This window comes from Euleptes europaea, chromosome 16 (assembly GCF_029931775.1).
Source record: "Euleptes europaea isolate rEulEur1 chromosome 16, rEulEur1.hap1, whole genome shotgun sequence".
In the NCBI taxonomy this organism is placed as follows: Eukaryota; Metazoa; Chordata; class Lepidosauria; order Squamata; family Sphaerodactylidae; genus Euleptes; species Euleptes europaea.
Window position 1 is genome coordinate 11583887 of NC_079327.1, and position 25813 is coordinate 11609699.

A 25813-nucleotide genomic window follows, 5' to 3' on the forward strand; every position below is an offset into this window, starting at 1 on the left:
AAGCATGGGACATAGAAGCTTAGTTTCGCTCACAGCCAATTACAAAGCAGCATGTCCAGAGGCGGGGATTGAAATACTTCTGGCTTCCTGGGAGCTCTTTCTGAGCAGAAGAAAATCTTTTTAAAACCGAGGCTTGGATTCCCCACTTTCAGATTGCTCTGTTTTTTATGTTGTTCTTAAAATGCTTTTTTATATGGCAATTGGGTTGGGGGGGGGGAGATTTTCTCCCACTGTAAGCACTACAAGTAAGCCAATTACAAAGCAGCATTTAAAGGGGCTGGGACTTGATTTGAGCTTGGAGACTGCTGGTGCAGAGATTCCCAACAGGAAGGTGTGGGTCCAGCAAGCAACGAACCTCAGGTAAAACTCCATGCATAAATGACCTTAGTGGAAGCAGACAGCAAAGAATAGTTGTAGCACTTCCATTTGCACAAGTACTGTTGTGCACATGGAAATCTTCCATGTCTTCCAAACCATGGACATGAGTGTCAGCAAATGCTTTAATATTGACTGGTTTGTCCTTCCCCCCCCCCTTCCTGGTATCTGAGCTATTAGCTAAGATGTTAGGATCCAGATGCTGTCTTGCAACTGCCACTTTATAGAACTGCCAAGTCTAGGTTTGGAAATCCCTATAGACTGGAGGGTGAAGCTGGGGGACGGTGAAATTTGGGAAGGGGAGGAACTTCAGTGAGGTATAATGCCATTGAGTACACCCTCCAAAGCAGCCATTTTCTTTGGGAGAACTGGTCTTAAAGAAGGAGAAGAAGAAGAGTTGGTTTTTATATGGCGATGTTGGAGAATCAAGCCGACTTACAATCTTCTTCCCTTCCTCTCCTCACAAGGGACGCCTAGTGAGGTAGGTAAGGCTGAGAGAGCTCTAAGAGAACTGTGACTAGCCATAGGCCACCCAGCTTGCTTATTGTGTGGGAGTGGGGAAACCAACCCGCTTCACCAGATTAGTGTCCGCTGCTCCTAACCACTATGCCACACTGGCTCTCTAGATCAGTTGTAATTACTGGAGATCTCCAGGCCACACCTGGAGGTTGGCAACCCAATGCCACTAGGTTGAAAAGACTCAGAATTCATGTAAGAAATTCCTTCTACCTCTTTAATGTGGCCCCTAGAATTTGACACAATGGCTTGGATACACCAGAGTACTGCTGCAGGTAGAGCCAATTTTTAAAAAACCTTCTTCCTCTTGTGGCAGCTAGAAATGCCCCCCCGTGATGTTCCTGGGGGACAGGGGATCCCCCAGGAGCAGGTTTTTTGTGAAGCATTTGGGGCTGCTGTGGGAGCGGAGAGGTGAGAAAGTCATGGCCCGCGGGCGGATGGAAATTATTGTACCTGCAGAAAATCTCCAGAGGCTCCAAGCCAAGAGCAGCTATAAAATTCCACCCAATCGGCTGATGTTTGGGGATCAGTGAGTATCCGTGGCAGATATATCAGACATAATTAAATTTTTCAGTCCTCAGTTTGTGAACTTTGTTGCAACTTGTGGGAATAGCATGCACTGCCAAATGCCTTTTCTCCATCTCTCAAGGCTTTCTTGGCATCTGAAGTATGTGTTTGCCAACCTGTGTCCACTTTCTCTCTCCCTCTCTCTCTGTTCTCTTTTGTATGTACTAAGGTGTGGCTCGAGATCATGCTGTTGCTGCATACCTGAAACTAAAAGCCTAGCATATCTCTCTTTCAGGACAGCATTGTAGAAAATAAATTAGCTCCCTATGAGAAGAAGAGTTGGGTTTTTTTTATATGTTGACTTTCTCTAACACTTAAGGGAGAATCAAGCCGGCTTACAATCACCTTCCCTGTCCCCCCCCCACAACATACAACCTGTGAGGTAGGTGGGGCTGAGAGAGAGTGACTAGCCCAAGGTCACCCAGCTAGCTTCATGTGTAGGAGTGGGGAAACAAATCTGGTTCTCCAGATCAGACTCCATTGCTCCAAACCACCGCTCTTAACCACTACACCACACTGGTTGAAATGCTGAGGGCTCTATAGCTTAGAAAGACGTCACACGAAGCTGCTGTATACTGAATCAGACCCTTGGTCCATCAAAGTTAGTATTGTCTACTCTGACCGTCAGCAGCTCTCCAGGGTCTCAGGCAGGGGTCTTTCACATCACCTACTTGCTTAGTCCCTTGAACTGGAGATGCCGGGGATTGAACAGAGCTGTAGAATGTGCAGAAAAGAGCAACCAAAATGTTCAGGGAGCTAGAGCAACAGCTGTATGAGGAGCGTTTAAAATGCTTAGGGCTGTTTAGCTTAGAAAGAGGGGGCAGTTAAGGGGAGATATGATAGAGGTCTATGAAATTATGCATGGTATGGAGAGGTTGGACAGGGAGAAGCTTTTCTCCCTCTATCATAATACTAGAATGCAGGGTCATCCACTGAAGCTGGAGGGTGAGAGATTCAAAATAGATAAAAGGAAGTATTTCTTCACACAACACATTGTTAAATTGTGGAACTCCCTGCCCCGGGGTGTGAGGATGGCTGCCAACTTGGAAGGCTTTAAGAGGGGAATGGACATGTTCATGGAGGAGAGGGCTGTCCATGGCTGCTAGTCAAAATGGATACTAGTCATGATGCATACCTATTCTCTCCAGGATCAGAGGATCATGCCTATTATATGAGGTGCTGTGGAACACAGGCAGGAAAATGCTGCTGCAGTCGTCTTGTTTTTGGGCTTCCTAGAGGCACCTGGTTGGCCACTGTGTGAGCAGACTGCTGGACTTGATGGACCTTGGTCTGATCCAGCAGGGCCTTTCTTGTGTTCTTATGTGAAGCAGTAGATGCCGAGCCCTTGCTCACGGTGGGCTCAGTTCAGAATTGGTTTGGGATTTATGAGTTTGCTCACTAAACGTCCAGAAAAAAGCTTGTCTGGTTCCTCATAGTTCTGTCCCAGCTTGTAAAATTGGTGTGTGTGCAGTAACAGTGCCGTGATGTGTGAATGTTAGCTGTATTGCTATCTGGAAACCAAACGTTTGGTTTCGACTGCCCTCCACTCACCCCTTAAAAAGCCAGCTGTAAATTCAATCATAGAGTCCTAGAGCTGGGAGGGGATTTACAGGCCACCTAGTCTAATCTTTTGTTCAGTGCAAGAAATCCAAACTACAATATTCCTAAATCAAAGGTGTCCAGATTCTGCCTGAAAACCTCCATTGAGGGAGAGTCCACTGCTTCCCCAGGTAATTGGTTCCATTGTCAAACTGCTCTTACTATTAAGAAGTTTCTCAAACAACATCCATCGTCTTATAACTTAAGTCCTTTAGTTCTAGCAATCCCCTCCCTAGGGTTGCCAACCTCCAGGTAGTGGCTGGAGATCTCCATCTATTACAACTGTTCTCCAGGTGACAGTGGTCAGTTCCCCTGGAGAAAATGTTTTAATCATTTGGACAACACCTTTTCAGGTCTTGGCATGAAAAACTGAATAAGAATGGCAGTATTCAGTTAAGAAGAAATTATTTAGAAGGGCTGGATTAACACTCCAGATTGCTAGGCATAAGCTTCATCTCAGACATCTCTACAGCTGGAAGCCTGGGCTTTTTCCAGCCTTACATCCATTATTAGTTTGCAATACAACAAAGAGCCTACTCTGATCAGTTGCAGAATAAGTAACAGCAGAGACAACCGCGAAGATTCAACTCACTCCTTAGTCTCTGCCCCAAAAACCTCCTGCCCGTGGGGAAGAGGGACCTGGCAACCCTACACTGAAGTCCCTCCCCTCTCCAAACCCTACCTTCCTCAGACTCCACCCCCAAAATCTCCATGTATTTCCCAAACTGAAGCAGGGAACCCTAGAAGGCCCCTCCCTAGGGTTGCCAACCTCCATGTACTAACTGGAGATCTGCTATTGCAACTGAGCTCCAGACGATAAAGATCAGTTCACCTGCAGAAAATGCCTGCTTTGGCAATTGGACACTATGGCTTTGAAGTCCCTCCCCTCCCCAAACCCTGCCCTCCTCAGGATCCACCCCCAAAACCTCCTACTGGTGGCGAAGAGGGACCTGGCAACCCTACCCCTCCCTCAAATAGACAAAACGTTCCCAGGGGGAATAAAAAGGAATGGGGTTTTAAATATGGATGAGGAACACTAACTGTATAAATTACTTGCAGGGGACAATCCACACTCAAGTGGAAAAGATAGGCTATTACGCTTGTGTGGTTTTTGTCAGTTCCATCCTCCTACTGTGTCGGGGTTTATCCTCTGCATGCGTTTTCCTGCCTTTAGGGCTCCCTAATTCCTCATTGCTACTTTAAAAGTCTTTTGTTCAGCCGTGTGCACTCACCTTTTCAACGTACTGTCAGCACAGTTAGCAGACTGGGTGCTGGTGCGGGGAGGGCACACTGGTTTAAATTAGATAGACCTACTGATATGACTAAGCCGTGTCCTGTGAATGTGGCACATAGTGATTGCTAGAGAACTGCTGTGGCGGCCATCAAAAGAGGGGGCGCTTTGGCACACTCAATTTCGAATTATCAATTGCAGAGGCCTCAAGCACAGTGCAATAAGGGTTTGCTGCATAACATTTAGGGTTGCCAGGTCCCTCTTTGCCACCGGCGGAAGGTTTTTTGGGTGGAGCCTGAGGAGGGCAGGGTTTGGGGAGGGGAGGGACTTTAATGCCATAGAGTCCAATTGCCAGAGTGGCCATTTTCTCCAGGTAAACTGATCTCTATCGGCTGAAGATCAGTCACAATAGCAGATCTCCAGCTACTACCTGACAGTTGGCAACCGTAATAACATTACCTTCACATCTGCGGTCCTCTCAGCATGGATGCCTAGCAGCCTCCCTGAGTCACAGGAGGCAGTGGTAGCGGGGTGGCCGCCCAGCCTCCCGTGGGATGCTCTGCCATGCTTCCAGAGCATCCATAAATGCTGCCTTGAGGTGCTTGAATTTAGAGCAGCACTGTTCTGGAGTGCGATCATACCCAACCACCTCAAGGTGCCGGGCCACCTGCACATATATGCTACGGTTCTCAAGGTGGGTGCTAGACATTAGGTGCCCAGCGTGGCCCTTTCTTTCTATACAATGCAGCAGGCTTTGAAAGAGCCTCTGCCAGAAAGAGCCTCTGTGTTTATGAGGCATATTTAGCAAAGTAACAATCCTTCTCTTGCCCAGGGATATAGAACAGCTGAGGGAGAGGTCTACATTCGTATTAGCCTATGATTTCCCTGTACCATTGAAATCTTTGGAATACTGAGGAAAAGAGCAACATAAATTGTCAGTATTTGCTCTTTCTTATATATGTACAAACTGCAGCTCTCAAGGTTTTTATTTATGTTGAGTTTTCTTTGTTCTGTAGGGTCAGGGCAGGAAGGAAGATTCCATTTTATTTTCAAATCTGACCCTGTGCGGTAAGTTAGGGCTAGTGACTTCTCAAGATCCCTCCGTGAGTTTCATAGCTGAGCAAGAATTTGAACTTGGGTTTCCCACATTCAGTTTCTCCATCAGGTTCCAACCAGAATGCAACGAACTAATTTTAATACTACTTTCTCGGGTAAATTTCCCTATTGCATTGAAGTTCCTCCCCTCCCCAAACCCCACCCTCCTCAAGATCCGCCCCCAAAAACCTCCTGCCTCCAGGGGAACTGATCTCTATCACAAAATCACACAAGGTTGGAAGAAACCACAAGGGCCATCCAGTCCAACCCCCTGCCATGCAGGATCCCACAATCAAAGCGCTCCCGACAGATGGCCATCCAACCTCTGCTTAAAGACCTCCAAAGACGGGGACTCCACCCTCCCTCCCCCACCATAGATCAGTTGTAATAGCAGATCTCCAGCTGGTACCTGGAGGTTGGCAACCCTAGGGAGCACTGAGGTTGCCAAGCGGGCAGGATTAAAAAACAACAACATTGTCCCTCTAAATAGAAGTGTAATGAGTGGAAATGGGCAGTTGGCGCCTTTTCATGGCATGATGTTAAATAACATCCCCTGGTAATTGCATGCCAATCAAACTGCTATTAAAGGGACAGGTAGAGGGACCGGTTTCAAAGCTGGCAGCCATAAGGGAATATTACAGAGGTGTTCTTTCCTCCTCTGCCCTGAAGTGGTACAGCCCATTCGATCACCTCAAATTGCTGCCACCCCATTAGTAGACCGGAAATTAAACTTACCTGTCCTTTACAAAAAAAAATACACTGGACGTATTAACCTCACTACTCAGAAGGCAAGCTTATTGCATAGTGACAGTTCTGTGGTCAGACATGTTCTGCAAGAAAGAGGTTTTTAAAACAAAACCCATGACAACCTGTTCTTGTTTGTGTGTTGTTATTCTTTCTTTCTCTCTGCCCCAGCCCGCCCCTGTATCATAGGAGAAATACGAGTCCCCGTGCAAAAAATGCAAGTGTATTCTAACTGAATTGGTATTTGGGGAAGGTGAACTCCCTCTACCACACCTCTCTTCTCCTCCCCCTGTGAGTGACTCAGACGCTGGTGGAGAAGCCGGGGAAGCTGTTAAGACTCTCAGATGGAGAACGATACCTCTCTCCTATAAGCCAAACTGAGCAACCGAAAGCACCAGGGGCTGGATTCTAGAGTTTCTCATTCATGGTATGAGAAGGTAAGCATTGAATTAATATAGGTTGGGATTATTTATATGCCAAGTGATTCAGAAGTCATGTTTTTATCTTCAGGAGCAAACTTGAGACATTTGGGGAGGGGGTTACCTGTATGTTCTTTCCCCCCATCGTTGTATTTTACATGCCATTTTTTGGGGTGGGGGAGCACACGTCCTGAAGACCTTTCAAAAAGGGCTTTGCAAATGGTTGGCTTTCAGTGATCAGAACAGACTTTTGAAAAACTGGTTTGTATAATTCAACTGTGTGCTTTAAAAAAAAAATTAATTCCCTAGATTTATTTGTGGGGTGTTTAAAATTTTAAATGGTATCCTAAGGTCAAATCAGCCTGGAAAGAGAAGTGTATAATCTTTACACAGATATACTGGGTCAGGGAGCTCATTCTCACCTTCTTCTATAGGCCAATTTTTAAAAACCCAGCAGTCATATCTTTAAAAAACGGGTACGTGAAACAAACAAATTAAAACTATTTGGGGACAGAGGGCAGTGGTAAACTATTGTTGCAATGTTGTTGCAACAAAGAACACATCTTTTAACGAGGAGGTGTTTCTCTGGTACTAATTAAGAATTGTTCCAAAATTGCACTGTGCAGAAGCAATTAACTTGTGTTTAGTGTTTAAGGAAAAACAGAATTTGCACCGCTCAAAATTATGACATGGCAACTATCTGATTCCATGCTACTGATAATTTTAGGGATTAATTTGTTTGAAAGGAATCTTCTCCACCCTAATCCTGAAAAACCAGTTCCAGTAGCTTGCTGTGATATGAATAGATAAGTGATTTTAAGTTTTACATGTTTGTGTTCAGTAGTTCAACCTTCTGTTTTCTACTTGTAATCTTCACCCATGACTGGCTTATGAAAGGGCTGTCTTCTCCCACACAAGTAATTCCTAAATCCAAATGCAATACCATTCTGGAAAAATATTTATATCATTGAAAGCCTGTAAAACTAGATTTAAGCATAGAGAAGAAAAAGGTTGGCTTTTATATGTCGACTTTCTCTACCACTTAAGGCAGAATCAAACCCGCTTGCAATCACCTTCCCTTCCCCTTCCCACAACAGACACCCTGTGAGATAGGTGGAGCTGAGAGAGCTCGAAGAGAGCTGTGACTAGCCCAAGGTCACCCAGCAGGCTTCATGTGTAGGAGTGGGGAAACAAATCCAGTTCACCAGATTAGCCTCCGCCGCTCCTGTGGTGCAGAGGGGAATCAAACTCTGTTCTCCAGATCAGAATGCACTGCTCTTAACCACTACACCACGCTGACTGAGGATCTGTTTTGGTGTTGAAATATGAACCCAAAGGCAGGGGAGCACCAGAAGAAAAGAATGGTCAGGCAGTAGGGTATCATATTTATTGAATACAAAATTACCATCACATTTCACTGATTATCTTCTGGGATAATTTATTTAACAGTTAAATAAACACATAGTTTTATCTCCTTCTGGTAAGACCTAGAGGAACTTTGCCACTAGAGGTGACAAAAATGAAACCTGTGTCTCTTTAATTGTTTAATTAAATTCCCCTGCAGAAGATCAGTGATTTGCATTTTCTATAAAAATCACCCTTGCCCTTTACTGGCCCTGCCTTTTGGCTTATTTTTATGATTAAAAAAATATGCACCTGATACCATTTAAATATTGCTGTGACCCCATGCTTGGTAAGGATTTTAAAACGCTGGGCCAGGGTAGAAGAAAGTCAAGACCTATCAGAACTGGGTCACTATTGATTCTATTTAAAGACAAAGGTGGCAGGGGAATGCTGAACTCTTCCGTTACTTTTCTTATTCCCTGAAACTACTGCCTCCCCCCTCAGATGTTCTTCTCCTGGTTTAGCCTGGAGAGGAGATGACTTGAGAGAACATAAGAACATAAGAAAAGCCCTGCTGGATCAGACCCAGGCCCATCAAGTCCAGCAGTCTGTTCACACAGTGGCCAACCAGGTGCCTCCAGGAAGCCCACAAACAAGACGACTGCAGCAGCAGCATCTTGCCTGTGTCCCACAGCACCTAATATAATAGGCATGCTCCTCTGATGCTGGAGAGAATAGGTGATAGGATAACCATCTTCAAGTACTTGAAGGGCTGTCATATAGAAGATGGTGTGAAGTTGTCTTCTGTTGCCCCAGAAAGTCGGACCAGAACCAACAAGTTGAAATTAAATCAAAAGAGTTTTCAGCTAAACTTTAAGAATTTTCTGACAGTCTGAGCTGTTCTTCAGTGGAACAGGCTTCCTCTGGGTGGGGGGTGGGGGGGCTCTCCTTCCCTGGAGGTTTTAAAGCAGAGGCTAGATGGCCATCTCTGACAGCAAGGCTGATTCTGTGAACTTAAGCAGATCGTGAGAGGGAGGGCAGGAAGGGTTGTGCCAGTGACTTTTTGGGGTCAGGAAGCAATTTTCTTCTAGGCCAGTTTGGCAAGGGATCCTGGAGTGTGTTTTTTGGCCATCTTCTGGGTATGGAGCAGGAGTCACAGGTGTGTGTGTGTGGGGGTGGTAATTGTAAATCTCCTGCATTGTGTAGGGGGTTCGACTAGATGACCCTGGAGGTCCCTTCCAACTCTATGATTCGAACTCTGGGCCAGAGACATGGAGGGGGGCACAGCCACACATGCATCATTATGTCAGTTTCGGGGGAAACTCAGAAGTGTCAGAGGGTAGCTCCAGGAGTTGTCAGAAACTCTACCATAGAGTTTCCCCCAGAAGTGATGTAACGATGCATGTGACGCTGTCAGGGTTTTGTAGCGGTGGTGGACAATAGGACCTGGGGGCAGGGGATCCTCCACCTCAGCCAGGAAGCTGCCAAGCTTGTCATTTCCATTGGGAGAAAAAACAGCCAGAGAAGAGGAATTTCATAGAATCATTGAGTTGGAAGGGACCATGCAGGCCATCTAGTCCAACCCCCTGCTCAATGTAGGATCAGCCTAGAACATCCCTGACAAGTGTTTGTCCATCCTCTGCTTCAGGACTGCCAGTGAGGGGAACTCACCACCTCCCTAGGCAGCTGATTCCACTGTCAAACAATTCTTACTGTAAAACATTTTCCCCTAATATCCAGCAGGTACCACTCTACCCTCAATTTAAACCCATTATTGCGAGTCCTATCCTTTGCTGCCAACAGGAACAGCTCCCTGCCCTCCTCTGAGTGACAGCCCTTCAAATACTTAAAGAGAGCAATCCTGTCCCCCCTCTACTTCCTCTGCTCCAGACTGAGCATTCCCAACTCCCTCAGCCTTTCCTCGTAGGGCTTGGTCTCCAGGCTCCTGATCATCCTTGTCGCTCTCCTCTGCACCCGCTCCATTCTGTCCACATCCTTTTTGAAGCGAGGCCTCCAGAACGGCACACAATACCTGCACACAATTCTCCAGTTTTCTCCGCGTTTTCAAATTTGAGATAAATCAGGTCCCTGAAAACGCGGGTAAAACACGGGGAAATGCAGGGGGAGAGCTAGGCGAGCTCTGGTGGTCAGAAATGGCATGCATAATCGACACAAAGTCCCGAAGTCGTTGGAGGGGTGACCACGAGGGAAACAGCCATGCATAAAAGGCCAAAGACAACTCAGAGTAGGGGGAATGTTGGTTAGAGGATGCATAGGTAATTTCTTATTCCCCAAGAGATCCTTTCACCAAGTAAGGCGAATTGAACATTTGGAGACAAATCCCCTCTGCCCCACAGCACCCCACAGTTTCAGTGGCAGCTGGGGGTGGGACTTAGGAACATGGGGGGCATATTTCATAGCAATTAACTGAAGAGAAAATCCAATAATCTCCTAAATTACGTTACACGTTTTTGGGCCGTGGGGCTTTGCCACCCTAAATGAAAGTGTATTTTTGTATATTGCACAATTTCCAACAGCTTCCAGTACAGGTTTTGCACATTCTGTGTAATCACCACGTCTATGTGCCACTGTAATGTGCTCTTATCTCTGACAGCTTGATTGCTCTGCTAGTTTGGCCTGTTCATGGGCTGACTTTACCTGGTTCATGCTCATGGCAAACTCTGGTTTCATTTGCCCATCACCAGGAGCTAAATCCAGCTTTTGGCACATCATTTCAAGTTACAAATACCGTGGACTGCCAAAAAAACAGATCAGTGGGTTATAGATCAAATCGAGCCTGAACTGACCCTAGAAGCTAAAATGACTAAACTGAGGCTGTCGTATTTTGGTCACATTATGAGAAGATGAGAGTCACTGGAAAAGACAATCATGCTAGGAAAAGTTGAGGGCAGCAGGAAAAGAGGAAGACTCAACAAGAGATGGATTGACTCCATAAAGGAAGCCATGGCCTTCAATTTGCAAAATCTGAGCAAGGCTGTCAAAAATAGGACATTTTGGAGGACATTGATTCATAGGGTCGCCATGAGTCGGAAGCGACTTGACGGCACTTAACACACACAAAGTGCCATATATATATATATGCTAATTGCTACAATGTGTATATTGTATTGAAAATTAATTGCACTAAAGACCTAATATGCTATTATATTATTACTATATTAGCTTCCTTAAAGGATTCCATGCAGATTTAGAACACTACAGAATGCATTGGGAGGAGCCCGTGAACAAAGAAAGGAATCTCCTTTATAAATTACTGAACTTTAAGCAGGAACAACTGTGCACATTAATCAATACTGGTGTCACACCCATGTTTCCTGCATCAAGCATGCAATATATAGGGACCATACATGTGTGCACACACCTTTCTATCACCCATATACATGAATCTGCAGTAGTTGTTTAGGCCCATGTTCCCAGAAGTATGTCCACAGGTATACCAGTACACACAGGTATGGCACCCACATGCAAATCCCCAGGAAGCACATATTCCTGGCTTAGCCTTTAAATTTGTGTATGTTTCTGCAAATGTGTGAATCACAGAAAGGAGAATTCCTTCTTTGTCTGATCCCACAAAGATCCTGTTTATGAAAAGGCTCTTTTCTTTGAAAAAATAATTATTTGCAAGTTAGGGCACTGTGAGGAATCATGGGGTGTGGGATTGAGATGTTTCTTCAATCCAAATCTCCTTCCCCAGGATCCTGCTAGCTTTGCGGAGATGACTTTTGCTCTGTTTCCCATCCCTCTCATTTTTTCTCTAAATAATGCTCAGCTGCCCTCAACATCCCATGACTCCTGAAGGTTACAGACAATGCTAATGGGGACTTTTTTGGGGGGAGGGAGGCACCTTTTGTTTTTTGTGTGTTATTAAAAAAATACTTTTCTACATACCTGAGGAATTCATTTAGTATGTATTAACCTTTACCCTGTCTGTAGTTACACTGCCTTAATGATAGACCATTAGAAGGAACAAGCTGGAGGCCCACCAGAAATCAAGGACAGGTTGGAATTAAACAATTAGGACATTTTCTTACACGTGCCCAAATCTCCCCTTCAAGGGTTCAATCAACTCTCAAGAGCTTGAGCAAGTTAATTTTCCTATCACCCACGGTTCTTTCCCCTCTGAGTCACAACTGCTGTTAAATATTTTATACCGCCTAGAGCAGGGTCCCCCAAAGTAGTGCCCATGGGTGCCTTGGCATCCACTAGTACTTCTGTTTGGGGAGGGGAGGGACTTCAATGCCATAGAGTCCAATTGCCAGAGCGGGCATTTTCTCCAGTGAACTGATCTCTATCAGCTGGAGATCAGTTGTAATAGCGGTAGGGTTGCCACTTGCCAGGTCCTTCTGCGCCACCAGCGGGAGGTTTTTGGGGCGGATCCTGAGGAGGGTGGGGTTTGGGGAAGGGAGAGATTTCAATGCCATAGAGTCCAATTGCCAAAGTGACCATTTTATCCAGGGTAATTGATCTCTTTCACCTGGAGATCAGTTGTAATAGCAGGAGATCTCCAGCTACCATCTGGAGTTTGGCATCCCTACTTTTATTTTTTATTAATACCTGAAGGGTGTTTGGACTCTATGGCATTGAAGTCCTTCCCCTTCCCAAACCCCGCCCTCCTTAGGCTCCCCCCAAAAAACCTCCCGCCGGTGGCAAAGAGGTACCTGGCAACCCTAGCACAGCCTGAAGAAGGTAGGGTTTAGGGAGGGGAGGGACTTCAATGCCATAGAGTCCAATTGTCAAAGCGGCCATTTTCTCCAGGTAAACTGATCTCTATCGGCTGAAGATCAGTTGTAGTAGCAGGAGATCTCCAGCTAGTACCTGGAGGTTGGCAACCCTAATCACCATTGATGCTACACCCCTGGGTTTGTGTAGCCACAGTTCTCTTTGATAAGGCAGCATGATAAGCCGAGAGTAGGGTGTGGTCTGTGAAATACGGTATCTTGCCAGTAGCTGGAATCTAAGACAAGTGATGACTACAATGACAGCATCTGCCTTAAGTCCTGAAGAGCCAGGAGCCAGGTCCTTATGGTAATTACACAAATTCAGTGAAAGCGAAGATGTGGTTTTGGATATATTACAGTCTGGAATCCAGAGATCCAATTAACCAAGAGATTGCTTGGTTTGGGAAGGCATTGTGCTTGCCTTATGATGAACAACCAACCACCCATCTCTGATGGTGTTGTTCACAAGTTCTGATCACACCACCAATTCCTGTGTGCTGTTTTTTAGGCACAAATGACATATGATGTCCAAACTTGGGAAAAAAAATGAATGTAGGCTTGGGGGTTGCAAATTTGATTGCGGGAAGGGATGCGTAACCTTTCCCCTTTTCGCTCAAGGTGCCCTCCCTCTCAACTGCTGTCTTACTGCTCAATTGTTGGGTTCAAAAAATGCTATTTCTACTGTTGGGTGCTTCCAGAAGAGAGAGTGCTTGGTTTGGGAAGGCCAGCCATTTTCTGCATAGTCCATTTACACACATGAAGCTGCCTTATACTGAATCAGACCCTTGGTCCATCAAAGTCAGTATTGTCTACTCAGACCGACAGCGGCTCTCCAGGGTATCAGACAGAGGTCTTTCACGTCACGTTCTTGCCTAGTCCCTTTAACTGGAGATGCCGGGGATTGAACCTGGGACCTTCTGCATGCCAAGCAGATGCTCTGTCACTGAGCTATGGTGAACATCACTATGATGTGGCCCCTATTTCAACTGTGCTTGTGATTCCGTGCCATTTTCAGAGCCAGGGTTATTCTGAGAGCCAGTGTGGTTTAGTGGTTAAGAGCAGTGGTTTGGAGTGGCGGACTCTAATCTGGAGAACCGGGTTTGATTCCCTCACTCCTCCACATGAGCGGCGGAGGCTAATCTGGTGAACTGGATTTGTTTTCCCACTCCTACACATGAAGCCAGCTGGGTGACCTTGGGCTAGTCACAGTCTCTCAGCCCCACCTACCTCACAGGGTGTCTGTTGTGGGGAGGGGAAGAGAAGGTGATTGTAAGCTGGTTTGATTCTTCCTTAAGTGGTAAAGTCGGCATATAAAAACCAACTCTTCTTCTTTCTTGTACATGCAATAACTTCTGTGCTTTTGGTCTATAGTTGCTTATTTTTTTAATATACCGACATTCTTTCATTAAACATCACTTCCTTTTGTCACTCCCTAGCATAACATAGTGAGTTTGTACAAAAGTAAAATTAAGAAACAAAAGAAACAAAGATAGTAACATGAGCTGACTCCCACTGTGTTTTTGCTATCACCTTTGTTTCCTGCTCTTGGCATTGTGATTACTGGGGTTTATTCACAAGAGAGAAAGAAGCAAGTCCAGCCAGATAATTTTAGAATTTGGAAGATGCTGTTTGAGTATCTGTGTTGATACACAGTTGTGTGTGTATTTTTAGTGCCGTCAAGTCACTTCCGACTCATAGCAAGTCTGTGAATCAGTGTCCTCCAAAATGTTCTATCGTTAATAGCCTTGCTCAGGTTTTGCAAACTGAGGGCCGTGGCTTCCTTTATGGAATCAATCCATCTCATGTTGGGTCTTCCTCTTTTCCTGCTGCCTTAAACTTTTCCTAGCATTATGGTCTTTTCCAGTGACTCTTATCTTCATTGTGACCAAAGTACGACAGCCTCAGTTTAGTCATTTTAGCTTCTAGGGACAGTTTAGGCTTGATTTGATCTAGAACCAACTTATTTGTCTTTTTGGCTGTCCACTGTATCCATAACACTCTCCTCCAACACATTATTATGCGTCCATGCCCCAAAAACGTCACTGCCCTTAAGCCTTCAGAACTGCAGAGTTGGACACAGACTTGTGCCAGAGGTGTATAAAGGCCCATGGATAAAGTATTACCGGAACACAATGCTTGTGAAAATCATATTGTTCCTCTGATTCAGAAACTAAGTAAAATAGAGAGCACAGAAAACAAGTCGATGCCATCCTTTAAAAAAAAACCAGTCAAGTATATATATGTGTGTGTGTGTGTGTGTGAGTATGTATGTATGTATATATATGTATATATTACCATGGCAGCTACTCCGATGGCTTAAACAGTGGTTCTCAAAGTGGGCAGTACCACCCCATGGGGGGGATTACCTAGGGGGGAACTAAGAGGCAAGGGGGCAGCAAGGGAGTGCCAGAGGTGGGCCCCTTCAACTGTGTTGTTGGATAGGGTAGGGAGCACTGGGGCTGAGTTTGTCGAACCAAGGGGGCGGTGGCCCGAAATGTTTGGGAACCATTGGCTTAAACCATGAGAGAAAATTTGGGTGTTTTCCAAGATACTCATCTGATCCTTTAGAAATAATGGTCTCCAGTCTGTGTTGGGATAATGCCCAAAAGCCATTACATAATTTATTCTCAGAGAATTTTACTATAGCCTTGAGCTTTATTTTGCTGTTGAGCGGGTACTAAAGCTTGCAGTCATTCTGTATATTTTACTGTGCCAATGGATGATTTGTATCCAAAGATAAATCAAAAGGACATGGATGCTGTAATGTTTATATTACCTACAGCATGAATTCTCAAGTTTGTATTTGGCCTGATTCAAATCACTTTGGAAAGTCCAAGGCTTTTTTGGCCTCAATTTGATTTTGTTACAGTATTAGACATAATGGGTCTGGAGACCAAGTCTTATGAGGAAAGGCTGAAGGAACTCGGTATGTTTAGCCTGAAGAGGAGACGACAGAGAGGTGATATGATAACCATCTTCAAGTACTTGAAGGGCTGTCATATAGAAGTTGTTTTCTATTGCCCCAGAAGGTCAGACCAGAACCAACGGGTTGCAATTAAATCAAAAGAGTTTTTGGCTAAATATTAGGAAGAACTTCCTGATGGAGCGGTTCCTCAGTGGAACAGACTTCCTCGGGAGATGATGGGCTCTCCTTCTTTGGAGGTTCTTAAGCAGAGGCTAGATGGCCATCTGAGAGCAATGCTGATCCTATGAACTTAGACAGACTATAAGAGGGAGGGCAGGAAGAGTTGGTTAGTGTTTGGCTCTCGTGGCCTTTCCTTACATGCCCAGGGTAATGCCAATGGCCACTTTGGGGTCAGGAAGCAATTTCCCTCCAGACCTGTTATCTTCTGGGCAAAGTAGCCGTTTTCTCAGGGGGGAACTGGTCTCTGTCATATTGAGATCGCTTGTAATTCTGAGAGTTCTTCAGGCCCCACCTGGAGGTTGGCAAGCCTGGAGGGATTCCCTTCCACACATCTGAGCGATGTGCGAGTCAAGTCTTACATGACTATTAGAAACAGCTCTATTGGATTATGTTTTGTTAAAGATGCAGTCATCTTGTTGTGGCTTCCTAGAGGCACCTGGTTGGCCAGTGTGTGAACAGACTGCTGGACTTGAGGGACCTTGGTCTGATCCAGCAGGGCCTTTCCTATGTTCTTATGTTCTTAAATTGGGGAGTAAGGAATAGCTACTGTTTCTAAGTTTGTCCAGATAAGAAACACTTTCCACAGACTGGCACTTACTTTACATTTTTCCCCAGAAGATAAGAATCTGTGAACAAGATGTCAACATTCAACGTTGCACAATCATCTCCCAACCAAAGAGGTAATGTTGATACTCTTCCTCTTCTGCTTCTCTTCAGGTGGTCAAGCAATAGGGGGGAAAACTTACAAGCATAACTCGGAGATATTGCAGGTTCCATTCCTGACCACTGCAAGAAAGCGATTATTGCAATAAAGCAAGTCACACAATTTTTTTGGTTTCCCAGTGCATATAAAAGTCATGTTTACACTATACTGTAGTCTACATAAGAGTGAAATTGCAATGTGTTAAAAAATGTACTGCAATAATAATGGAAAAGTTTGAAATATTGCGATAATTACCAAAATGTGACACAGAAGCCTTTTATGCGGGGCTGTTTCCCTCCCGGTCACTCCTCGGATGACTTCAGTTCTTTGTTTTGATTATGCATGCCATTTCTGACCGTCAGAGGTCGCCTCGCTCTCCCCACTTGTATCCCCGTGTTTTGCCCGCGTTTTCAGGGACCTGTTTTTTCACAAAACGCGGGGAAACCCAGGGGAGAGTGAGGTGACCCCTGACGATTGGAAACGGCATCAACACAATCAACACAAAGACCCAAAGTCATCAGATGGGTGACCATGAGGGAAACAGCCATGCGTAAAAGGCCAGAGACACGAAGCGAGCACATGCTGTTGGAAAAATGGCACCGATAAACAGGCTCGAAAACGCAATATTTGTGAAGTGCGATAAAGTGAAGTGCGATAAAACGAGGAATGCCTGTAGCGCTTTACTGCAAATGCAGTGTCATACAGACTTACTAAAATACTTTCTGAGCCTTTGAACTTAAAACAGGATTTCAGGTTCAAATATGTGCTGGTTAATTTCTTTCTTATAATGAACGATGGAGGCCCACTTGGCAGATAGAGGCAGCAACAATGATGTTATATAGCAGTTGATAGCTGCCCGTGAACCTCTGCCTGTATTGGTACTAGTATGTTCATGAGAGCCAGAGTGGTGTAGTGGTTAAGAGCAGTGGACTCTGATCTGGAGAACCGGGTTTGATTTTCCCGCTCCTCCGCATGAAGCCTGCTGGGTGATCATGGGCCAGTCACAGTTCTCTCCAAACTCTCTTAGCCCACACCGAGGCAGGCAATGGCACACCACCTCCCAGCATCTCTTGCCTTGAAAACCCTACGGGGTCGCCATAAATCAGCCGTGACCTGATGGCACGCGCATGTACACACACACACACATTCTATGTTCAACCTGCAGTATCTAGGGTTGCCAAGTGCCCGGTGGTGGCGGACAAACCCCTGCTGATCCACCCCTCTGCCCACCGACCAGCTGAGGGTCGGCGGGCAAACATGCATGTGCACCTGCACACGGCGGCACGTCACTTCTGGTTTACACCCGGAAGCGCTGCATCGTGAGGGGCCCCTCTTACCACTCAAACTGTGAGTTTGAGTGGTAAAGGGCCCCTTGCTATGCGGCACTTCTGAGTGTAAACGCATCGCAAGGGGCCTTTTACCACTCAAGCTCCCAGTTTGAGTGGTAAAAGGCCCCTCGCGGTGGGGCACTTCCAGGTGTAAACCAGAAGTGACACGCACGCGATCCCCTCAGCTCAGCCACAAAAGCCTCCCACTGGAGGAGAGGGGGGACCTGGCAACCCTAGCGGTACCCCACAAACAAAATGGGTTATATCCAAGAACATGCGAGCAAATGAAACTCATGGAATCCCACTTTCCCTCTTCTTCTTTTCTGCTGCACCCCTACTGAGCCTCTCCCCACCCGCCGAATTCTGCTCCTGTGGGTTGGGGGCACTCACAAACAGAATGGGGGTAAAGCGGGGGTGTGCAGAGAGAGAAGATATTGGTGAAAATTGCCACCCTTGGTTGGCCAATGGAAGTGCCCTTCTGTTGGCAGAAAACGGCAGTTGGATGCAACCCAAAAATGCTCAGTCATCCATACACAGGCTGGCCTCAAAAATCATACAGATGCTAAAACAGAGACCAGTCCCATTATTAATACTTTCTTAACATATATGGAATAAAAGGCCCAATTTCAGTAGTTAGTAAAAATGCTGAGTAAACATTTGCTGTTGCTGTTAGAAAATAAAAACGCACTTATGAGCGCTGTTCCCCATTGTTCCAAAAGGCAAAGCACAAGGAATGATCTAGCTAACAATAAGTATTTCTAACACCAGTGGGAAAAAGTAAAGATTAACTGTCTCATTTTAAAAACAATGGAATTTAAAAGCGCATTACTTTTACTGGATTATGCCCCAACTATTTATGGACGAAAAATGGGGGTTTTCCTCCAAGACATGGCCTTGTATTCTCTGCATTGTTCTCTTTTTTTTACGGTTCTTTTAAACCGAAGAAAAACTGTACGGGGAGCAATATGGACACAAGTGCTGTTTTATTTCATTTGGTCAAAATTATTTAATTTGACTGTGATAAAATTTTTTAGTTAACTGTTCTGCAGAAAGAGATTGTACTGGTTATGGATAGAAAGCAGTAATGGATAGAAAGCAGTTATGGATAGAAAGTAGGGTTGCCAGGTCCCTCTTCACCACCAGCGGGAGGTTTTTGGGGCGGAGCCTGAGGAAGACGGGGTTTGGGGAGGGGAGGGTTAGCTGGCTGATCAGTCTGATTGTCCAAATTCATATTCTGTGATTCTGCACCACTATGGCCATTTATGCAGTGCTGTTTCTCCGTGGTCACCCATGCCAACTGTTTGGGGGCTTCCTTTTGATTATGCATGCCTTTCCCGGCCGTCAAAGGTTGCCTCACACTCCCCACACGTTTCTCCGCATTTTGCCCGTATTTTCCGGATTCTGGGTTTCCCATAAGTCAGCTGCAACTTGATAGCAAAAAGAGAGAGAGAGAGAGAGCGAGAGCGAGAGCGAGAGCGAGAGCGAGAGCGAGAGCGAGAGCGAGAGAGAGAGAGAGAGAGAGAGATAAGAGCTATATATAAAAAAGAACTATATATATATATATATAAAAAGAGTTAAGATCTATATAGGCAAGCTATATAGGTTAAGAGTCCTATAGGCAAATGCCTACCATCCTGATTTCCCTTCGAGGGAAATGAAAAGCTTTCCTAATTTCCACACCCTCCTCACAGCCTGTGTGCACATGCCCAGGCTAAGGATAATTGTACAAGCTAAAAGGGAACACTTAATTACTATTTTAGATGGAGGTTTTATTAGAAACAATGGCACATCATTACTTTGGCAACACAGATGCTGTCTGTGTTTTGCAAGGAGATTTCCAAGGGAACAATGATGTGGCTCTTTGGCTTCACTGGTTTGATCCTTAGCACTTCCATTTCAGGGAACCAATTATGGCGCACTGATAGTTCAATGGCTTTATCGTCATGTATACTTACAGGCACCTGTAAGTGTCGTGTTTTGTCTATTTGCAAAAGCACATTTTCAGGTTGTCCCTTCCCTTTGCCCACAGTTTCCTCTCCTTGCTCGTGCTCCTCTTGTTAGCATGACTGCACCCTCGCTTGTGGCTCTTGTATAGCCGCAGTTCACTGAGACTGTGGAGCAGAGCATCATCAGTAGGTTAGGTTTAAAAAAGGTAAAGGTCCCCTGTGCAAGCACCGGGTCATTCCTGACCCATGGGGTGACATCACATCACGACATTTTCTAGGCAGACTTTGTTTACGGGGTGGTTTGCCAGTGCCTTCCCCAGTCATCTTCTCTTTACCCCCAGCAAGCTGGGTCCTCATTTTACCGACCTCGGAAGGATGGCAGGCTGAGTCAACCTTGAGCTACCTGAAACCAACTTCTGTCGCAATCAAACTCAGGTCATGAGCAGAGCTTGGACTGCAGCACTGCAGCTTACCACTCTGCGCCACGGGGCTCTTAGGTTAGGTTTACACTGGTCAAATTATACTTTTACAGTTCACCAGGGACACCATGCAAATTGTGCCGTTTTTGCAACGTTTTGGCTTCTATTTGAGAAACTGACTGCCTTGAATGCCACACAGTAGGTATTTCTTACAGCCACAGTATCAAGTTTAAATAGGGTTGCCAACCTCCAGGTACTGCTGAGTAAACAATAGTACAAGGCTCAAACACTCAAATAGCAAAGATGTATATTTGAAAGTTACAATAGTGAAAGTGCAGGAAGTGACAAAAAGGAAACTTAACACAAAATCTATTCACTAAGATCTAAAGGTCGATAAATATGATGAAGTCAATAATTATGTCTCGATAGAATCTTTAAAAGTTCATAATAAATATATTCAAATCCTTGCGTTGTGGAGACAGAAGTCAGGAGAAGACGGAACGCGGTCCGGATGCCTTGCGTTTTCGCCGTCCCTCAGGGCGGCTTCTTCAGCTCTCTGTTATAAACAGAAACTGTTCTCCTTAAATATTCATTCAGCAGTTTCTTAGATATAAAATCTCAGGTGGACTCTTCCTGCTCCCAACTGGGCTGCTCAGTGAAAATGCTTGCTAACTCAAACACCTGTGTTTGAGTTAGCAAGCATTTTCACTGAGCAGCCCAGTTGGGAGCAGGAAGAGTCCACCTGAGATTTTATATCTAAGAAACTGCTGAATGAATATTTAAGGAGAACAGTTTCTGTTTATAACAGAGAGCTGAAGAAGCCGCCCTGAGGGACGGCGAAAACGCAAGGCATCCGGACCGCGTTCCGTCTTCTCCTGACTTCTGTCTCCACAACGCAAGGATTTGAATATATTTATTATGAACTTTTAAAGATTCTATCGAGACATAATTATTGACTTCATCATATTTATCGACCTTTAGATCTTAGTGAATAGATTTTGTGTTAAGTTTCCTTTTTGTCACTTCCTGCACTTTCACTATTGTAACTTTCAAATATACATCTTTGCTATTTGAGTGTTTGAGCCTTGTACTATTGTTTACTCAGCCATACTTTGTTAGTACTTGTGCATATTTATCTCAACCTCCAGGTACTAGCTGGAGATCTCCTGCTATTACAACTGATCTCCAGCCGATAGAGATCTCCCCTGGAGAAAATAGTCGCTTTGGCAATTGGACTTTATGGCATTGAAGTCCCTCCCGTCCCCAAACCCCGCCCTCCTCAGGCTCTGCCCTAAAACCCTCCCTCCTGCCGGTGGTGAAGAGGGACCTGGTAACCCGAACTTCAACGCCAGAGATTCCAATTGCCAAAGCGGCCATTTTCTCCAGGTCAACTGATCTCTATCGACTGGAGATCAGTTGCAATAGCAGGAGATTTCCAGCTAGTACCTGAAGGTGGCAACCCTAACTCCGATAGACTTGATTGCTGTGCTCCATTTGCAATGGGCTTTTATGAGGTGTAAGTGTAATGCAAAAAAAAGTTAGCCTGTGAATTCAGGGCTAGCCTACGGGGAAAACCTTAACATTTTTGTGGAGCCACTTCTAATATACATGTCTTTGCACCAATAGATGCCAAGAACGCTTCCCTTGCAATGAAGAGCAGGCAGCAAGTTCTCAATGAGGTCAACAAGCGGGGGAGGACGCTCTTGCAAGATAACAGCTGGATAAAGAAACGACCAGAAGAGGAAAAGTAAGGAAGGAACACACTTTGGCTTTTGCCAAGGAGGTTGTTGTCACTACCTTCGTTTTCTAGGCTTTACTTATTTCATAAATCTAGATTTCTAGCTTTTTTTTTTAATTGGTTAATCTCTTGCAAATGCAGTTTTCATTACCCGAGTTTCCCTCATGAACCCTTTAAGGAAGGCTTGCACAAGTTGTGATTTATCAAGGCGAAGCCAGCCAAGAAGCCATATATCGCGGGAGGGGGCTTTGCTTATTTATTTGTTTAATCATCCCCTTGTTTCGGAATCTCGCCATAGGAAGCAAAATCAGGAAGCTTACTGAGCCCCCGGGGTGGGGGCATGACACATAGTGGTGTGCTGGGTTAAGCGTGTTGTGCAGGCCCTCGTGAAGAAGGTTTCCTGAGCCTGCCGCAAGGCTCTTCCTCCATAAATCTTCCTGGCAGATGCAATCTCTTTGCGAAGCCTTCTTTTAAAGGAAATCAGGCGTAAAGTATTTGGTCTTTTACACATGTAGGGTTGCCAGGTCTCTCTTCTCCACCAGTGGGAGGTTTTTGGGGCACAGCCTGAGGAGGGTGGGGTTTGGGAAAGGGCTTCAATGCCATAGAGTCCAATTGCCAAAGCGGCCATTTTCTCCATGTGAACTAGGGTTGCCAGGTCCCTCTTTGCCATTGGCGGGAGGTTTCTATGGCAGAGCCTGAAAAGATCCGGGTTTGGGGAGGGGAAGGACTTCAATGCCATAGAGTCCAATGGCCAATGGCCACATGTTGCCCGCCACCCCTCAGCTGGTTGGCGGGCAGCCAGGTGGATTAGCCGGGGTTTGCCCGCCACCAGCTGGCACTTGGCAACCCTAATCCTGTCTCCTACAGCTGCCAGCCAGATGCTTTTAGAAAATCCTCATGCATTAAAGCACCCCCACTCCCATTGTTTGCATCTAGAAATAGGTTTTCTGAGAGTCCTTGGTCGTTTATGCATGGGTACTTTCACTCACGTTTGCCCCGATCTGTCTCGGTTGTTCCTTGGAGTTATGCGTGAATTTTCCATCTATTAGAGATGACTTCGTGCCCAGCCCTCGCAATGCCCTGGTTTTCCCATTCCTCTGTTAACCCGACTCTTCCACCTTCCCTGAGCAAAGCCCGGGTGAAATCCCCATGCATAAGGCAAAGTCCAGGAGATGCAAGCTTGTTTCTCTCACAGCCAATTACAAAGCAGCATGTCCAGAGGAGGGAATTGAAATACTTCCTGCTTCCTCGGAGCTCTTTCTGAGCAGAAGAAAATCTTTTTAAAACTGAGGCTTGGATTCCCCCCTCCTTCCTTTCAGATTGCTTTGTTTTTTATGTTGTTCTTAAAATGCTTTTTTATGTGGCAGTTGAGTTGGTGGGATTTTCTCTCACAGTAAGCACTACAAGTAAGCCAACTACAAATCAGCATTTAAAGGGGCGGGGACTTGATTTGAGCTTGGATATTGCTGGTGCATAGATTCCCAATGGGAAAGTGTGGCCCCAGCCAGCAACGAACCTCGGGTAAAACTCCCATGCATAAATGACCAATGACTCCAAATGTCAGTTGTTCCCTTTAGCTATCAAGGCTCATAGCCATTGATGAACCAGTCCTCCAGAAATTGGTCTAACGAAGACACAGTCCTCTTTTTCTTTGGTTGCATGGGCTTCTTTGGGATTTGGCTCTAGGATCCAAAGAGGAAATCATCTTCCTAGATCAATAAGGTCTTCATTAAATAAAGCATGTAGGATTTAGATAGCAGACCTGTTGGGTAGCCTTCATCCTTCATGCAAAGGCTCTTGCCTGCGCTTGCTGCTCTTGATAAAGCCAACAGCTTCGAACGGGAGAGGGGGTGGGAGGCTGGTCACAAGGAGTGTGTGTGTTTTTGTACTGGAAATTCTCCCAGGGGAATGTGCTGAAGATCAAAAGAGATCAAAGTACCGCAGGAGAAAGTTCAAATTTAGTCACAGGTAACTCAAGCGATTGGATGTTTAACGTTGCTTTCGAGAGAGCTTGCAACATGAAGTATTCTGCAAGAGTCGCTGACCGCAGGATTTCCCTGCAGATGGCAGATTGCTTATAAAAAAGGATAAAACGAATGTAGATCTGGCATGCATCTGTTCGTTCTCCAACAACCAGGAAGCTTCTGTGATACCCAATCTGTTTCTTGTAATGGTTCTTCCAGGAAGATTTATTCAGAAGTATATTGAGGTTCCTCAATGAGAAGGTAGATAGAAAAGGCATCCCTTCATTACTAATCCTTACAACGGACAGTGGCAGGGGAGCTTTATGCTTAGTTAAGGCACAGTCTGCGTTCATGCATTATGACTAGGGTTGCCATTGTGCACCATTCCCCACCCCCTGGTATTTTCCGAGTTGAATAGACCAGGAAATGTTCAAAAAAAGCCGGAAAAAGCTGAAAAATAGCGATGCAGAGCTGAAGGATGGACTTGAAGCGAGCCCAGCCTTCAGTTCTGCCTGCATTGTTGCCGCCTCTGATGTTAGGGTTGCCAACCTCCAGGCATTAGCTGGCGATCTCCTGCTATTACAACTGATCTCCAGCCGATAGAGATCAGTTCCCCTGGAGAAAATGGCCGCTTTGGCAATTGGACTCTGTGGCATTGAAGTCCCTCCCCATACCCCTCCCTCTTCAGACTTCGCCCCCCAAACCTCTTGCCAGTGGTGAAGAGGGACCTGGCAACCCTATCTAAAGACCATGTGGACTTTGGATGTGGCGGCAAACCCAGCCAGCAAGTAAGGGAGGGAGAGAGGGATTAAAAATGGTCGTGGGACGAAAGCATTATTCAGGATCTGCTTTTCAGCTCCCTTTTATTTTTTGGTATTTTTCGGGGCAGGGGGGTTCCAGTTCGGCTTTATCTGATGCACTCCCCTAGTTGCCAGCTCCAGATCGCGAAATACTTGGAGATTTTGGTGGTGGAGCCTGAGGAAAGCGAGGTTTGAGGAGGGGAGGGACTTCAGTGGGGTATAATGCCATAGAGTTCACCTTCCAAAGCAGCCATTTTCTCCAGGTGAACTGACCTTTGTCGCCTGGAGATCAGTTGTAATAGCAGGGGATCTCCAGCCACCACCTGGAGGTTGGCAAGCCTAATTGTGACAATGAGGTCCATCAGGCCTGGCCTGCAGGAATGGAGAGTGTGTGAACATTTCCCAGAATCCTCTGCAGCACTGAGGGATTCCATGCTAGGAGAGCAACGATGACGCAAGATACAGGTTTATCAGGTTAAGGGGTTCCCTAGCTCCATTTATTTGCTGCAGATTATAATAACCACAAGGAGCAAGCTGGAGGAATCATACATTGTTGTTATACATACATATATATGTGTATATACACACACACATATGTATATGTGTGTGTATATATCCCACCTTTCTTCCAACATGAAACTCATAGGGTTCCCAAAAGATCTGCCATTCGACCACTGAACACACCTAGCCCTGCTTAGTCTCAACAAGGTTGCTACATCATGGGATCTCCTGCCTTGCACGTATAACGTGCCAGAGGTCAGTGATTCCTGGAACAAGCATGAGCAAACACTAAATGGCTCAACCATGCCTTTACTGCACTTGTTAGAACCAGGTAATTCCATATGTGTGTGTTAAGTGCCGTCAAGTCGCTTCCGACTCGTGGCGACCCTATGAATCAACGTCTTCCAAAATGTCCTATCTTTAACAGCCTTGCTCAGGTCTTGCAAATTGAGGGCCGTGGCTTCCTTTATAGAGTCAATCCATCTCTTGTTGGGTCTTCCCTGTTTTCCTGCTGCCTTCAACTTTTCTTAGCATGACTGTCTTTTCCAGTGACTCTTGTCTTCTCATAATGTGACCAAAGTATGACAGCCTCACTTTAGTCATTTTAGCTTCTAGGGTCAGTTCAGGCTTGATCTGATCT

The 25813-nt window shown here is 45.5% G+C and overlaps 1 protein-coding gene across 1 annotated transcript in view; it reads left to right on the forward strand.

The window, feature by feature from the left end:
- SCEL (sciellin) overlaps window positions 1-25813 on the forward strand; it is an 84759-nt gene that overhangs the window by 9906 nt on the left and 49040 nt on the right. Inside the window, exons 2-3 of the mRNA XM_056862127.1 lie at window positions 16398-16454; window positions 21797-21917. Of these exons, the coding sequence (XP_056718105.1) occupies window positions 16398-16454; window positions 21797-21917 (178 nt within the window). The remainder of the gene's footprint in view (window positions 1-16397; window positions 16455-21796; window positions 21918-25813) is intronic.